Source organism: Gopherus evgoodei, chromosome 5, assembly GCF_007399415.2.
Source record: "Gopherus evgoodei ecotype Sinaloan lineage chromosome 5, rGopEvg1_v1.p, whole genome shotgun sequence".
NCBI lineage: Eukaryota > Metazoa > Chordata > Testudines > Testudinidae > Gopherus > Gopherus evgoodei.
In genome coordinates, this window is record NC_044326.1 from 110,008,479 (window position 1) to 110,026,440 (window position 17,962).

Here is a 17,962-nt window from a genome sequence, read left to right on the forward strand (position 1 = left end):
TATAGCTAAGAGGAGAATTTAGCACAGGGACTGTACTTCCACATCAGTGGAAACTGCAAACATTTATTAAAAGAACTAATACAGTTTCTTAGAAGAAAGGTGTTCATTTTGGTCAGAGTCACAAAGCATTTGTTTACAGTGTCAGACTGCCAAATATGACAACATAAAGTGACAAGGCACCCACAATATCCTGTCTCTAATAGTGACCAGTATCAACTGCTTCAGTGGAAGGTACAAAAAAAATAATGCTGTAGTGGACAAATATGAAAATCACTTGATTACAGTGAAAGTTTCTTCCTAATCTATCAGTTAGTGTTATATCCTGAAGTGTAAAGATGTACATCTGTTATACTGTTTACTTCTGTCTAATGTAGCTGTGGATGTTTGCATTATCCATGTTAATCTTTTATTTAGAATCCTGCAAAGCTGTCTCAATGATAACCTGTGGCAGTGATTGCACAGATTATTTACGGATGTTGTAAAACCTTTTTTTTCTTTTTGTCAGTTTTAAATTGGTAGCTTTTCAATGAAAGGACAAGAGGTACCTTTTGTATACCAATGTTTTGTATGCCTCCATCACGTCTCCTCTGACTCTTCACTAAGCTAAATACTTTCAAGGTTTTCAGTTTCTCTTCATGTGGTAGCCTGCCCACACCTCGGTGACCAGACACCAAGTGTGAAAAATCAGGACGGGGATATGGGAGGCGGGGGAGGTAGGCGCCTATATAAGACAAAGCTCCAAATAGCAGGACTGCCCCTATAAAATCAGGACATCTGGTCAGCCTACCCACATCTTATTTTAATCTTCACACAACTGCACAGTCAATCTGTGGAACTCTTTCCCAGAGGATGTTGTGATGGCCAAGACTATAACAGGGTTCAAAAAAGAACTAGATAAATTCATGGAGGATAGGTCGAACAATGGCTATTAGCCAGAATGGGCAAGGATGGTATCCCTAGCCTCTGTTTGCCAGAAGCTGGGAACGGACGACGGGGATGGATCACATGGTGATTACCTATTCTGTTCATTCCCTCTGGGGCACCTGACAGTAACCACTGTTAGAAAACAGGATACTGGACTAGATGGACCTTTGGTGTGACTCAGTATGGCCATTCTTACGTTCTTATTTTCATTACCTGTCTCTTATCCCCTCTGTTTCTGCAACAACTTTTGACATAGTGACCAAACAGAACACAAAATTATATATATTTTACTCCTTTCTTTTCCATTTTCTCATAACATTATTCATTGCTAATTTGTTCAGTCTGCACATTTGTACCACTTGGCACAATACCTCTTATGCCTTCTAATCAATATTCATAAGACTCTCCCATTCTTCTCCTTAAAACCCATGTATTCCACGACGTATTTCAGTATTAAATAACTGACACCACAGCATCAGTTCTCTGCAGCTGAGTTCCATTCATTTCAGGGCACAGGAGGCTTTTTGGCAGCTGATTTTGGCTCCATGATTCAGTACTAGGCTAGTCCTGGCATTAGATAAAACAGAAGAGGGCCTGTTCTGATTTATATCACTGGTTTACAAACTCTCAGACTTTACATCAATGTAGATTAGGTGTTAACAAACTCTGCCCTGCCGTGCCACTACATCAGAGTAAGTGGCTGGCACAGAAACAGGGTTTTCTGGCTTTACGTCTGGAGGGAGCTCTGGAAAAGGGGATTCTCTGCTAGTTAATTTCCAGCAGGACTCTATTCTCTTTGTGCTGTCTGAGCAGCAGGAAGTGGATAGAATGGACCAAGAAATCCAGCTCCATATCTCTTTACCACACCAGACTGTGCCAACTTCAACCCTTTGGCACTACTCTCCAGATGCGTACTCTGATTGTGTTAGCCAAAAAAATAATACTAATTAACATGCACACTCCAAATAAAGGTGTTAGTTGATAGTTAGATAATGTACCCACTAGAGATCCAGTGAATAGCATGATTCAAAGAAAACCTAAAATCAGGAGGGTTTGCTGTCTGTGGTTGAGAGCATACGTAGGGGGAGCAAATGAGGAACTGAGACTCAGAGATTATGCTTTGTAACATATGTTTCCTGGATGGTGGCAGATTTTAGTATGTTCCTATTTAGTGATAGGAAGAATGCAAATATTTTTGCTATTAAGAGATTGGCATAGCAAGACTTCTTAAAATGTGTGAGCATTTTTACAGTGATGTCTCTTGAGCAGCTCAATTAAACCTTTTCTTCTGGTTTTTTAGCTGCCTGAATACGTGTCATTAGAAATATACGCTGTACAGAAAAGTTAGGACTTAGGAGGTTGTATTTTCCCAAGCTAGCAACTAAGATTCTGTTTAGTCTTCTATATAACCGTATGTTCAATTTTCATGCAAAGTGACTCTGTTAATTTAGTATTTTGACTTTTCTTTGCCTCACCTTTTCTTACTATTGGTGAAAGTACAGTTCAACACTGTGTTTTACTCTATGCCTTTCCTCCTCCTTTCTTCCCTCCCTACCCCCTGCTTCTCATCACTCTAGAGTAGCTGTCAGCCTGACACTGCAGACAGCCAAGATTCTAGGCATGTACTTTCTCCTAGATATTATGATTATTATTATATATTCATTAAGTAAGAGATCCTATTGGCCTGGTTTTTCAGCCTAGACTTAATTGGGCCTCTGGTTTTATTCCCGCAATCATATGTAGGCACAATTAGACAGATTCTGCGACTAAGTACGGTAATTGATTTGCATGTGCAGTTAGATACTTAAATCTCTAAATGCCTTAAATTATTTCTGCAGTTATTTCTCTCCTCATCTTGCAGATGCAAAAAGAGATGGTAGATTTTGAAAATTTTATGCTTTATAGATACCTCTCTGGTAATGTTTCTAAAATGAGCTTATTATTTTATGAGACTGTTTGGTAGGACTTTGAATCTATCTAGGACTTGGGAATCTTAACATCTAGCACTCTCTTTAATGGCTCTATTTTATTTGATGGTGTTGACAAAAATAAACACAGCAGTCCTTTTCTCTTCTCCTACCAGCCTGTTCCCAAAGAAAAAGAGGGCCCTTTTTTCATGACACAGGAGAAATCCATTTATTTAAAATTGAGCACTTAAATAATGAGGCCTAAATCTACATTTAGCCACTTACATCAGCCCTATAGATACCTAAATGAGGAATTAGGTGACCGTGATCAGACATGCCCCTATCCCAATGACAGCAAGTCTAACAACCATTCCAGCACTCAGGCAGTGCCAGTTAGGCACACCTGCAGAGCATGCGCTACCTGGAGAAGGGGAGCTAAAAAAGGTGAAGCTGGCCGCAGAGCAGTTGCCTAAGAAGGGAGGCTGCTAGCAAGTCTAGGCTGAGGCAGAGAGTAGACTCCCCTTTTTCCTCTCTTGTTTAGGATAGATAGACAGGCACTGCAGCCCTGAGAGAGGGGCTCTGGAAGTCTGCTCTTTGACACTGTCCTATAGCTGGACCTAAGGAGCAGTGTAAGGATCTGGAGGTAATTGGACTCAGAAAGGACTCCGAGCGTGAACTCAGCTCCCGTGGAGCAACAGCAAACTTGGCAGGTGCTAGGGTTCTAGAGGTGACCCAGCACAAGAGATGTGAAGAGATGACAGCTGAGCCAAGGCTGAGAGCCGGCAGACAGCAGTGATCAAGGTTGAAAATTGTACCCATACTCTCCATTGGCCTAGGCAGTGAGCCTCACAAAATGAATTCATATCTTCTGCCTGAGACAACAACATGCCATTGACTTCCAATCCTTGACTAAAATGTAATGAGTATACTACCACTCATGATGTCCGTGTAAAAAACAACATTAGAAAAACTGCTTTTGCATCAATTAACAGGGTGCGGCTCTGAAACACTGCAGTATTGCAAATTTATAATTGTCATATAACTAGTAGTCCAAAATGCAAACAAGCTGAGGCAAATAGAGCTTAAAATAGGCAAAGAGTCACACCAAATTCAAGTTCATTGCTTACCACACTTTCTCAGGACAGAGGAAAAAAAAATAAACCCCTATATTTCTACTGAGCCTCTTGTTGTATCGGTTTCCTGATATAAAGATGGTAACATTCATTTATTGCTGGTGTAAAGTCGCTGATTGCACTGGTATTGCACCAGGGATAAATTTATCCCAAATGCTCAAATACCTATTCTACTGCGCATTTTGAATCCACTATGACATGTAGACCCTTCATAACATTATAAATCATCTTATTTGACTACAAAGTCCAATCCACACTAGTGCTGGACTATAAATAATTAATAAAAAATTGCACTTTCTTAAACAAACAGCAGGCTACTAGTGCTAAATAATTTTTAACAAAGGGGTGAAATCCTGGCCCCAGTGAAGTAAATAGGAGTTTTGCCATTGACATCACTGGGGCCAGGATTTCACCATGTTGACAATAGCAAGCAGTCTATCAAAAAAACAAAACCCCAATACTGAAATGCTAAATGATACTAATATTCAGCTAAAAAGGATCCACAGTGAGAGACCCCTTTGTCTGATGGAACGAAGCCTTGGGGAAATGTTGACCTTTCTTGTGGACACCACACTAAGTGATTTAGGTCAATGAAACATTGTACTCAGTGATCAATATCTCAAATGCCAATTAAATTTTCTGTTTTGAAACAAAAACAAACTGGGTGAATTTATTACTTGTGGAAGGGGCTTTTGGAGAACTGAAGTCCTCTCTTCATCCAGGCTCAAACAGTAAGCTTTTCCATTTTGCCCTGCCAATATATCTCAGAACTACTGTGAGGGGACAACTCCTAGGACTTCCGGAGATGTTCATCTCCATGATATGTCAAACTTTAGCTTTGCAGACTGATTACAAGGGTGCCACTGTGATGGTGGCTTTGTATTTGTGATGTGGATATTGTCTTGCTCACTATCACTGACTCATTTCATATGAGGCATGATAATGTTTATGGATGTTTCTAACAAGGACTGGAATTGAGCTGGATGTGAAAAACTCTGTAGCCAATAACCCAGCTCCTGAGCCTGCCAGTCTCTTGATAATTAAACTTCTTGACTTCCCACTTCTTTTCTTAAGAAGCCAGGGGCCTTTCCTCATCATATAATCAGATTTCTGTAACTTTTTTGGCAGTTTGGGTTTTGATGTGTCTAACCATTTGTGATGACCTGTGCCCTTGAATAATGAAGTATGTATAAAGTATGCAATGTTTTCCTCTTCTTTCAGACACTAATTGGATGAAAACGGCTTATACCTGGTAAAGTGAATACACTGACATCTTTAAAAAAATTTCTCAGCTAATAGGGCAAGCTTATAAAGAGTTTTACTGATGATATATCTCAAATGAATAGAAAATTAAACGTTGCTGTCTTATACTGTATGCACTAAATCTAATGAACAGATTTAGTTTACTAACTGCTGTTTATATGGGTTTATGCATTTCTTACTTTTTAAATTAATTAGTGGTTTTATGATTATTTTCCCTCTAAATCCAAGTTTGTTTACATTTAGAAATGAACTGTATAGTGTAAAGGAGGACAGCCATTAGTTAATATTTAATTACAGACCTGAGAGGTTTTTAACTCTTCCAAATAGGAGCTTAAGATTTCCAGCAAATATTTTGGGAGGTTATAAATCTAGGGCTATAAAATGGTGGTGTGTATCCTCCTTGTAAGATATTACTGACGTTTTTCTGTATTATATTTTAATCATTTTTATTAATTAGCTAAGAATTATTAGCTCAGAAAAACATTTGAAATGCATTCTTTGTGTACTTTTGGCACACTATTTTGACTGCAATTTTAAGCATTGTTTGTAGTCTTCATGGGGAAATTAGGAAAAATAAATGTCATTGTTTCATTGAATGAAAAAATTGCCATGGGTACTTAAGATAATACTAGAGACAAACAACCTTTAGGATACCAAAGTACTGGTGTAACTGAGAACAGAATTTCACTTAGTGTTCAGTGAAATTACTGTTACAAACACAACCACTCTCTCCCCCCTCACACCCTGTGTTAAAAAAAACATTATTAAGGTTACAGAGTTGGGCAAATCAAAAGTAGGAAATGCCAGTATTAAAGGTGGAGTCAGCGGGAGGGGCACTGGGGAAAGTTGGCATCTATGTGCCCAGCATTTCTGCAAATTGGACCCCAGGATCTCAGGTTGGATACCCACCAAATGAGGAACATACAATTAGTTGACCGTCTCTGAAAAGCTTGGTTTAAGTGATTTTCCTAGTATCTCATAGGAACTATGTGGCAGAGGCAGGAATAGAATTAGAGCTAAGCAAATAACTGATTTTTTTTTTTTTGCTTCATTGGCATTTTTGTGACCTAAATACAGTCTAGCAAGTTAGAAGTTCACAGCCAATGAGCTCACTTTTTGGGTCATACAAAATGTTCTTTTTGACCCAATATGAAACATTTAGTTTTAGACTTTGAGCATTTTAAAACATTTTTGATTTGTTACAAAATAAAGAAAATTTTGAAATGAAAAGTATTTTTAAACTGAAAAATTGAAATGCTTTGTTTTAAAAGGTCAAATCGTAATGTTTTGATTTTTTTCTCAGAATATTTTTTGTTGTTTCTACGCAAACATTTTGGCAAAACTGACAGGAATTCATGAAATGTTTAGGGATCACCGAATCTGCATTTTTAATTTATTTTTGCCAAAAAATTTTGGTAGAAAAATGTTATCCCGCTCCAGATAGACTCCAGTTCTTCTGAACAGGACTCAATTGCCTTAACCAGAAGAACTTAACCATGAGACTATTCTTTCTCTTTTTGCAATCCCAAGCCTCACTCACCGCACATCTTCCAACTTCTGTAACAAATAAGGCAGAGGTCCTACAGATAACAACCTCCTTCACTTCACTGCCACAAATCACCTCCAGAGCAGGTCCATCTTCCTAGGACATATGAAAAAAATATTATGTGATTTTTGTAATTAATGTACATGCACAAGGGGGCTGAATTAAAGTTGCACAGGCAATCTTAATTCTAGCATTTCCTAATTTTTGAGTGAGAAATTCCATCATGTTGTATCTAAGTACTGCCTTATTTCCCACCGTCTTTTTTTTCCCCTCCAGTGGTCGTTGAATTTTTTTTTTTTTTTTTTAACCAAATGCTCCTCAGGACGACTTCTGCTGCAGGGAGAAGCAAGGAGACCCTCCCCATAAAAGTTTACTTTCGTTTGCAAATGAATAATCAAACTGTGAAACAAGCTTTGTATTGTTCCTGTCAGGCTTCTACAGCAGCATAGCTGCTATGCTGCTCATTTCGGTGATGGAGTGCAGAAGAATGTTGGGGTGAAGTGACAGGTAGACACTGTGAAGACTGAACCACTGACCATATGGGCTTAGAGTGGCAAAGCTTTGCATTTCATAGTATAAACTGTGCCAGTATAGATTTCTTTTCTCACTCATGCTATCTTATTACCTATTCCACATAGTAAAAAAACAAAACAAAAAACTAATTAACTAACATCTAATACATTACTCACTCCTAGTATGTAAGCTGAGAAATGTAGCTGAATAAGAAGCAGGCTTTAATATTTTTAGGAAGAAAACCTCTGTTTTAGCTTCAGTTAAAAGAAATCTGTAATATGTACTGCTAATGCTCTGGAATTAACTAGTTGTCCCAAAGTAAGTTGTTCGTACAGTAGTTCTCAACCCACCAATGGTCATCAGAACTGTCCTTGCTAGAGTACAGAATTAAACATTTTAAGAAATAACTTAAGAACCGGTGGGAGACTGGCCAGGGAGATGCCCATTTCAAGATTTTTCAGGGAGATGTCATCCATTAAAAGATCTTTCTTTTCTTAGATGAACCAAATAATGAAGAAGTTGAGGAGTCATTGTCTTGCATCTATGAAACAGTTCTTGCAGATGGTGAGTTTGAAATTCCCTAAACTATATGAAAATAGAGCTAAGTGTCTTTACATCTTGTGTGTCCTGAAAGGAAGTGATCTAATCTTTCTAGAATGTGGAACTACATAGAGGAACCTGTCTTGCACTCACATATCCACCTGCCCGTCCCTCCATGGGGTTCCAGAAGAGGAAAAGGAGCTGACAGAACCATTCATAGAATATCAGGATCGGAAGGGACCTCAGGCAGTTGTCTAATGCAACCCCCTGCTCAAAGCAGGCCCAATTCCCAAACAATTTTTTACTCCAGTTCCCTAAATGGCCCCCTCAAGGATTGAACTCACACCCCTGGGTTTAGCAGGCCAATGCACAAACCACTGAGCTATCCTTCTCCCCATTGCGTCCCCCATGTAGTGTATGGCAGAGGAGGGACTTCCCTCTTCCATGCTGGTGGCAGGGGAAGGATCTTCCTGTAGAGAAAATGAAGTTAATATTAGCCTTCCAGTTTGTACAGTACTTTTTCTCCTGTCAAATGTCAATGCTGCTTCACTTAAAGGCAGATAGGCATAGAGCCCAATAAACTCCCCAGCCAGGTATCAACTCCTCCGGGTGCTTTCCATTCTAGATTATTTGCTTAATGAATACTTATTTCATCAGTCAGTGCTAAAAAGCAGGAGGAGATGGACCTTGGAGAGATGAATTCGCCCCAAGTCCAGGAGAGAAAAGAAGGTGGAATTTTCCCTCTGCTTTTAGCAAAAGAGCTCCCACATATCATGCCCTCTACTACCAACCCTTACTTGAAGACCTCTTCAGTAAATGTTTATTTCAGGGCTGATGTCAAGTCACACCACTATGTGAAGTCACTTGCTCAGCACCATCAACTTGCTGGCTGATGAAAAGACTGGTGAGATTACTAAGTGTCTTTGGGAATTCTTGGCTTAGCACCTCCATCTTGCTGGATTCATGGCAAAGTATGAGCTTCCCTGAGGTTACTAGATCAGCAGCTCTGCCTTGTTGGCATGATGTCAGAGCACAGGTGTCATAAACAGATAAGTAAGAGTTAAAAGAACAAAAGTACTTCATATCTCTTTTGCCTGTAAAGGGTTAACAAGTTCAGTGAGCCTGGCTGTCACCTGACCAGAGGACCAATCCAGGGACAGGATACTTTCAAACCTTGAGGGAGGGAAGTTTTTGTGTGTGCTGTTAGTTTTTGGTGGTGATGGTTCTCTCTGGGTTCTGAGAGTGACCAGACGTGCAACCAGGTTTCTCTCCAATCTCCCTGATACAGGTTCTTATAGATTCAAAATAGTGAGTACGAGGTAGATAAAGTGAGTTAGGCTTATGTTTGTTTTCTTTATTTGCAAATTTGTATTTGGCTGGGAGGAGTTCAAATGTATATTTGGCTGGAAAGAGTTCAAATTTGTATTATGCTGAAAGGATTTTAATTTGTACTTGTATACTTAGGCTGGGAGGGTATTCCCAATGTCTATAGCTGAAAGACCCTGTAACATATTCCATCTTAAATTTACAAAGATATTTTTTACTGTTTTTTTTCTTTCTTTAATTAAAAGCTCTTCTTGTTTAAGAACCTGATTGTTTTTTTATTCTGGTGTGAGATCCCAGGGGACTGGGTCTGGATTCACCAGGGAATTGATGGGGAGAAAGGAGGGAAGGGGGAGAGAGAGGTTAATTTTCTCTCTATGTTAGGATTACTTTCTCTCTCAGGAAGAGTCTGGGGGGGGGGGATTAAGAAGGAAGGGGGAAGGTGAATTTTCTTCTCTGTTTAAGATTCAAGGAGTCTGAATCACAGTGATCTTCCAGGGTAACCTAGGGAGGGGAAGCCTGGGAGAGGCAATGATGGGGGAAAGGGTTTACTTTCCTTGTGTTAAGATCCAGAGGGTCTGGGTCTTGGGGGTCCCTGGGCAAGGTGTTTTGGGGGGACCAGGGTGTACCAGGCACTGGAATTCCTAGTTGGTGGCAGCGCTACAGGTTCTAAACTGGTAATTAAGCTTAGAGGAATTAATGCTGGTACCCAATCTTTTGGACGCTAAGGTTCAGAGTGGGGAATTATACCATGACAACAGGATGCTGTGTGCTCATTGGCTGTGAATTTCTAACTTGCTAGACTGTATTTAGGTCACATATCTGTGAATTATCTAGTTCACCATTTCTGGTTTGCTGGGCTCATGTCAAGATACAGGTATCTGTGATGTCACTAGCTCAACACCTCAATTTTCCTGGTCTGATGTCAAGCAGCAGGCCATTGATGTCACTCACAGTCTTGGCACCTGTAGCTAATTGGGCTGATGTCAAGAAAAAGGGAATTCTGAATGACTATGGACCTCTGTCTTGCTGGTCTGAAGTCAGGGAGAAGGCTTTTCTGAAGTCACTGGTTCAATATGTCCAGAACACTGGGCTGAAATACAGTCTCTTTGAGGTTACTGCCTCATCCCCTGTAACTGTTTCCACTCCACATTAGCTCACTCATACTGGGAACATACTGGCTAAGCACCTCTAGCTTGCTGGCATGAAAGGAGAAGGAATAGACAAGGGTGTGAGGAGGGAGAGCTGATCTCCACGCTCAAGCCCAAGAGAAGAAAATAATTAGGAGCTGCACTTCCCTGTGCTCCCTCTTACTTTGATCCCTGACTCTGCTATAGCCCTGCCTTCATCATGCCCACTTTGGAAAGTCATTAGTCTCACACAGTCCTTGCATTCCTTCAGCAGCAGTGCAAAGGTGAGAAGTTTCTTGCATCGTATTCTCCCTTTGGTAGCTAGAAAAATCCTTGGGGAGTCACCTAAGATGATGTATAATCCCTAATGTATGGCACTTGGGAATTCCCAGTGTTTCCCCAGTTACCTTGCTATGCAATCTATAAGGCTTCCCCTGTAATCAGTGTAGAAGCCGGCTGCAATGAAAGTGTTTCCATTTCTCTTCTCCTGTTTGGGGAGCAGGCTGCTTCCTGCCTCCTGAACACACTTTGGGGTTTTGAGGATCAGGGCTGCCTGCTTGATGTTGTTGCATTAGGAAATAGCCACTTGACATCCCTGTAGATCCATGGATGGGGGAAGCTGGCCCAAGAAGGAAGAGAGAATGGGGTGTTTGGCTACTAGCATGTCAGTGTCTCAGAAATCAGGCAAGATAAGGTGTCAAGGGGCAGCTGGTCATGCCCTTGAAGAAGTATGTGAACCTCACAAACTAACCAGCATGGTTTGGCTAAGTGGTGACAGTTGCAAAGTGAATTCTGTAGCTTTGCTTATCTCTAATAAAAAGGGAGCTTATCCAGTGACAAAAATGTATAAAGCCTGTGCTACATAGGTGCCAAGGAGCTTCCAGTTTACCATAGACAAATATGATCTCTGGGATAAACAGCTAAAACACAAGTAGTCATGAAGACGTTATCTGAGAGAGAAACCTGGAATGATATAATGAAAGAGCTAACTTTTAGGGAAGGATTTAAAAGGAGGTAGTCTGGCCCACTGGAAGTTGGACACTCTCTCTCTCTCTCTCTCTCTCTCTCTCTCTCTCTCTCTCTCTCTCTCAAGTGTACAGTCTGGCATAGAAAAGGCACAAGCTAAGAGTAGGATAATTTAGGATTTAGCTGGAATGAAAGGTGAACAGATCAAAAGTACAAAGCTTAAATGAGAACTGTGAGGCAACAGTAGTGGAAAGAACAGCAAGCAGCTGTCAAGACAAATAGAAAGAAAGCAAATCATGTATGTAATAAAGCAAAGATAGATGGGAAATGAGTGAGACCTAACAATCAATAAGAACTGATTGACTACAGTGAATTGTGTAAATCCTTAAGGGAAAAGGTGAGAGTGTACATTGGAAAATGGAAAAACAATATGATCTCCGAGATCCTTTAGGGAAATATGAGTTGCAAGCAGATGTGAAAGCAACTGATTTATTAGCACTTGGGAGTGATGGAAAATATCCAGTGGTAGAATGCTAATCATAATAATGTGAATTTATGAAGGTTCATTCCTGTATCTGATAAAAGAATTCTGATGAGTAATTTAAGTCAAAGGTATAGAAAGGGAAGCTGAATAATTTTGAGGCCAAAACAGTCTGAACAACTCAATGATTTTAGCCACTCACAACTATTCTTATATATTTACTTTGTTTCATTTCAGTGTTTTTATTCCATGTAAGAAAACAGACCAAGCTATATAAAAAAAAATTCAAGATATCTTATAGTTCTTGGGAAAAATTTCCATTTTTCCCACCCTGCATAGCCATTATGGCAATTTATAAACTGAGCTGGAAAAAAATGAAGTAATCTTGCTGGCTTCCAGGTATATTGGTTATAATAACCATTTAACCATGCAGTTGAAAATGTTTATGCATCATTGCTGAACTAAGACAAGGTGGGAGAGGTAATATCTTTTATTTGACCAACTTTTGTTGGTGAAAGAGACAAGCTTTCAAGCTACATGGAGTTTTTCTTCAGGCCATTGTTGGACTGACATTAATTAATTTACCCAAAAACTAGAGCTACCTAAAATTAAAGTGCAGACGCTCCCCAACTTATGCAAGCGTTCCGTTCCAGAATCCCTTGCGTAAGTCGAATTTTGTGTAAGTCGGGAATGTATACCGGACAATTAAGCGCAAAAAAAAAGCTTATGGGACTTATGGAACTTTTTGTGTAAGTTGGGTTTGTGTAACCCAGAGGGCGTCTGTACACATTCAGAATAATTAAGCAGAAACTGTTCCAGTTTCATATTACAATTTTGCCTTTTTACCATTGACCTATTCAACCTGTATTGAGTAAATAGAGATTAGTTCTGGGAATGATGTTAAACTGCATCATCCTCTGCCTTGTGGATACTTGTTGGTGAAGAATGGCTAAAGGATCTCACCCTGACTGAAAAGGTGCTCACACTGAAGTGATAGGCAGCTAGCAGTTCTATCTGGGTTGGCTCTGGCAGACGCTACAACCTTTGTGTCACTGAACATCCAGACTCACACTGGCTTTTAGATTCTGGCTCAGTGGTTTAAAGGGGGGGACAACAGGTCTATGGCGGCCTCCACTTCTTCATAATTTTGCCTAGGCATGTGCGCTGAAGGTCTTAGCAAGATTGTTGCAAGGATCCGAGAGAGGCATAAGGGCCCTGAGGCAACTCCCAGGATTTCTAAGGAGCCTTGTTTAGGGATGGCCTGCTTGCCTCGTGTGAGGGTGGTTCTAGAAAAGGTGGATTAAATAAGCCCTGACTCACTGTTTATATCCTGGCTCAACTGTTTTCCAGAATTGCTTGGTGTAGTATTTGGAGTGTGTCCTCTGTGTACAGCTTTGATCTGAATTCAGATCTGAGGAAAACAGTGATGTTGAGTAATGAACTTGCATGTTTCAGAACTGATATTGCAGCTCTTTTGGAAACTCGGGTTCTCAGATACAGGCTTCATAAAGAAGAAGGACTACACCATTTACTGGAATAGCAAACCTGGAGGAGTAAGGAGGAGTATGAGGAAGGTTTTGCTTTCAGAAATGAACTTATGTCATTGTGTGAAGCTCCAATTGCACTGTTCTTACGCATCATGGCACTTTGAGTTAGTTTACAGAAGGGATTCATCAACCTGTTTTGTGTCTGTGCTCCATCTCTGCAGGCTAGTGGTGAGGAGAAGAATAGTTTTTTACCAACAGCTAAAAGAATTGATTGGCAGGAATCCATGGAAGTAACCCATCCTAGTATTTGGAGACTTCAGTGCAAGTAGTGGGTCCAATGTTGAGATCTGGCCTGGGATTCTGAGTAGGCGTGGCACTGCTCATATAAATGATGATGGTCAGAGAGTTCTCGAGATCTGTGCCAGTCAAGGCTTATCAGTGACCAATACTTTCTTTGCTGGTAACATCAGAAGAACATCATGGAGACACCTGAGATCCAAGCACTAGCACCAGCTGGATGTGGTACTGAAAAAACATACATATTTGAAAGATATCTTTCATACATGATCCTTCTAAAGCACAGACTGTGACGCAGACCACTCTCTCGTCTGCTGCAAAGTGAAATTTCAAGCTAAGAAGACCTACTTTAACAAAACTGCTGTACAGCCTCGTATTGACTTGTTTGCAGATGATGCAACCCTTGTGGCTCATAATGTATACAACATCTACAACATCTTATTACCAAGTTTTCTGATTCATACAAAATCTTTGAGCTAGCAATAAGCTTGAAGAAGACTGCTATTGTGCACCAAGGATCTTCAGAACCAGTTCCAGATATGAGCTTAGATGGTATTCCCCTAGATGTTGACCAGTTTTGCTACTTCAGCTCTACTGTTACCAGTAACTTAGATCTTGATGCTGAGCTTAATAGTAGAACTGGCAAGGCAGTCAGGAACAGAGCACTATATTGCAAGACAATGCCTGAACAATAACAAATTGTCAACTAATGTGAAAATCTGTATTTATGAGGTATATTTTATCCACTTTTCTATATGGCTTAGAAACATGGTAACTTATACCAAAAGACTAAACAGTTTTCATATCAGATGTTTGCAAAAACGTCTTCTAAGAAAATGGCAAGACAGGGTGACAAATGTGGAAGTGTTAAATCATACTGGTATGTCATTCATGGGAACATTAATTAGTAAAAAAAAGACTCAGGTGGCTTGGATATGTCAAGTGGATGCCGGATTACAGGATCCCAAAGAGTGTGCTGCTGTACTCTGAAACTCATGAAGGGTCTAAAAAGGGAGGCAGATGACTGTGCAGATTTCAGGATATTTGCAAAATATGATTTAGTATCCGTTGAAACCTCTGTGGATGATTGAGAAAGGAGTGTGGCATGCTACTCTAACTGGCGAAGTCATCTTGTAGATGGAGCGAGGCGTTGTAGATGAAGTGAGGCAGACTGGATCAAGCTTTGTGATGACCAGTGTCAGAGGAGGAAAGAATCTGTTGCTTGGATTCAGAGCATTGCTAGTGCATGGTAGTGCCCTAACTGTGGATGGAACTGTCACTCACGCATCTTACTCAGCAGCCATCAAAAAACTCATCTGCGCGTACACCATGCACTGTAAAGAGTGATGATGCCATTGAAGTAAAGAGCTGGATAAACTGGGCATCACAGGATGACATTGATGCCTAATGGCTGACAACTAGAAAGTTTAACTTCAGATATATGTGTCTGCTCAGAAATCTGATCTAACCATGAGCAGCATGATTTGTTCAAGGGTAGGTCAGAGCTCCAAACAAAATTGATGGTCCAGCTTCTGAAGGTTAGGCAGAAGAGCTCCCAGACCACCTCTGATCAAAGTAGCCCATGCTGTAGCCTGATGGGTTTCTTTATAACCCCTTTTGATAAAAAATGCCTATCTCAGACTCCAGGCACTATTGGCATAATTAAAAATATGATGCCAAAAAAGCCTGCAGCTTGCTTTCATCCCCAAACCAGAAAATAACTAACAATACTAACAAACAGTATTCTTGTTTGTAGGTCTTGTAGCATATCATAAAGGTCAACAAGTTTGGGCTATTTCACACCAAAGGTGAGAGTGAATTCCAACATGGAGAGTCCCTTATGGAGAATGCTCTGCTGATAACCCACTTTAAAAATAAAGTTATTTCTGTCCTCAGTCCTTCTGATGACAGTCGCTGTGGACAGTATAGCATGAGGAGAGATGGTCTCTCAGGTTGGCAATGGGTCCAAACCTGAAGACCTTACTCAGATAAAACTTCAGTGACTTTAATGCTGGTAGCTTGTGGTTCCTTAATATTATATTTCAGCTGAATAGCTGGGCAGGTATCCCTTCACATAGAGAGGCTGGAAGATAAATTCTGACTTTTTGAGGTACTCCTCTCTCCCTGCTCCAGGCTATGTCACCATGTAGAGTAGGACACAACATGGTTTAGTGGATAGGAAACACTGGACTGGGACTCAGAATACATGGTTTTTATTACCAGTTCTGCTACTGACCTATGTGACCATGGGCAATTAGTCACTTTACCTTACTGTGCCTCTGTTTCCTCTCCCACAATTGGTCTATCTTGTGTGTCTAGTTTGTAAGCTCTTTGGGAGAGGGGCTGTCTCTTACTATGTATTTGGTACAGTGCATAGTATTTTGACCATATGATTAATATTAAATTAGTGCTTGGAGGTCCCAAGAGTGTTAAAGACTTGTGAGTGACTGTAATGATGTAGCCATGTGTACTTGCATGTGGTAATGCATGCACAGAGTATGATGCAATTGTGTATGTGGACTTCGGAGCTGGAAATTGCACCCTTATTCTAAAGCCACAGTCTGGTTGGTAATTTCGTCTTTTTGATGTCACACCCATAGATTGGTTTGTGGCTGGCAGTCAACAGTGAGAAACCGTATATAGTAAACTGTCTTACTGGGAATTTTATGGCTTTTAAAGGAACTGTGTGTCTGATGCTTATTTTATTTTTGGAGAGCAACTTTTCTTTCAGACAACAGGACCATTTTGCATTCATAGACAATACTGACCAGTTCACAGATAACACATGCACGAACATTAATTTTTGATAGAAGAGCTCAAGCATGTAAGTAGAAAATGGGATTGAAAATGATTTTGAGCAAAACAAACCAATCCAGATAGTGTGACACAGGCATTTAAGTATGGCCTCTCCTTTGTTCACCCACACATCCGATAAATGCCAATGGAATTGTTATGTTGCTCAGATATCAGGACTGGTTCAAAGGAAGGTCAGTATTTTTGGCATAAGGATCATAAAGATTTTGGGGGGGTTATTTTTTACAAATTGGGAATAATTTCTGTTAATATGCAGCGCAGATTTGTATCTGCACTTGAAGTGCTTTAAAATGGAGAGTTTCTCAGGGCCTCTGACCATTAACAAAAGAAGTCTTCCTTCTCAACAGAGCAGAAAGAGTCAGGCTAGTGATAGTCCCAAAGAAGTGAAGGGATTGGCTTTGAAATGGTGTGTTTGCAAGAGACTTATAGTAAAAAGGAAATTAAACCCTTAGTTTCTCAGGTTACATATAGGGGCCCCTACTGCCTCCATGTCCCTCTCAGCCCTCCCCTCATCAGTAGCAAAATGGCTCACAGAGTTGTCGTGTTGTCATTGGTTCCCACCTAGCAGATATACCCATGTGAGCCCTCTAAAGGAGCAGAGAACATTTAGAATTAATTATCCCTGCTCCAAGCAGCACTAGCAGGCATATTTACCTGGCATAAATTTATGCTGGTTTCTAAAGGGAACACAAAGTGTATAGAAATGATTCCTTGATTCCTCCACACTCCAACAGGCTATGAATTATTTTTCCACAAGACTACACTGAGGGATTAAATTCCCAATCCTGAAAATCACTTACATGTGTGCTTTAGAAGGCTTTTGGTGGATTCAGTAGGACACGTAAGCAAATGCAGATCTTTACTCACAGGAGTGATCCCATTGAGTCTAGTTGTACCACTCACAAGCTTAAAGCTAAGTATTTGCTTAAGAACTTTGCCGAATTAAGGCTAAATACAGTGGGCTGAACATATCACAATCTGAAGGACCTGTATTGCATAAACACCTTTCCAATCTGCATTGCCTTCTTAGCCCAATGCATGAAGTCACTTCCAATCCTCTCCATTGCTACATGATGTAAGGGGACATAGGGACCTTGTTCAGTAGTGAACATACACTTTTGCTCTTCAATTAAAATTGCTGTACCACTTTCAGTTCTCTGCTGAGCACCACAAGGAGGTTTGTGTGTGTAAAGGCTGAATGAAAACTGAGTAGGGATCTCAGGCTTTGCCCATGAGCCTTTTACCATGGTAACCTTAGAAAACATATGAATGTTTCATTGTTATTTTGCTGTTTTTAACACCCAGAGCCTATCACACACATTGATTCAAAGTGTATAATGAGCATCAAATATCAAAACAGAGATAATTTGTGAACCTTGTAGATTGCAATAAGGATTAAATAGAGTACATTTGAAAGGTTAGAATTCATTTTGGGCAGGAAGTTGGATGACAAGTATAGGTTGTCAGGAGCTGTGGTAAGGCATTCATGAAAAATTCTGTTTATGCAGAGGAATACAATTTCAAAGAAATTTCATAAGTTCTCTTGAGAATGTGGAATTGAAAGCTATAATGCATCCCAAAAGGTTTTGCATAAAATATACTGAAGTAATATGTCACATAATATGAATTAGGAAGAAA

The 17,962-nt window shown here is 40.1% G+C and overlaps 1 protein-coding gene across 4 annotated transcripts in view; it reads left to right on the forward strand.

The window, feature by feature from the left end:
* Positions 1-17,962, forward strand: part of BANK1 (B cell scaffold protein with ankyrin repeats 1) — a 292,299-nt gene that overhangs the window by 48,047 nt on the left and 226,290 nt on the right. For all 4 annotated transcript variants that reach the window (XM_030564611.1, XM_030564613.1, XM_030564614.1 and 1 more), the window contains one exon: positions 7,785-7,850. In XM_030564611.1, the coding sequence (XP_030420471.1) occupies positions 7,785-7,850 (66 nt within the window). The remainder of the gene's footprint in view (positions 1-7,784; positions 7,851-17,962) is intronic.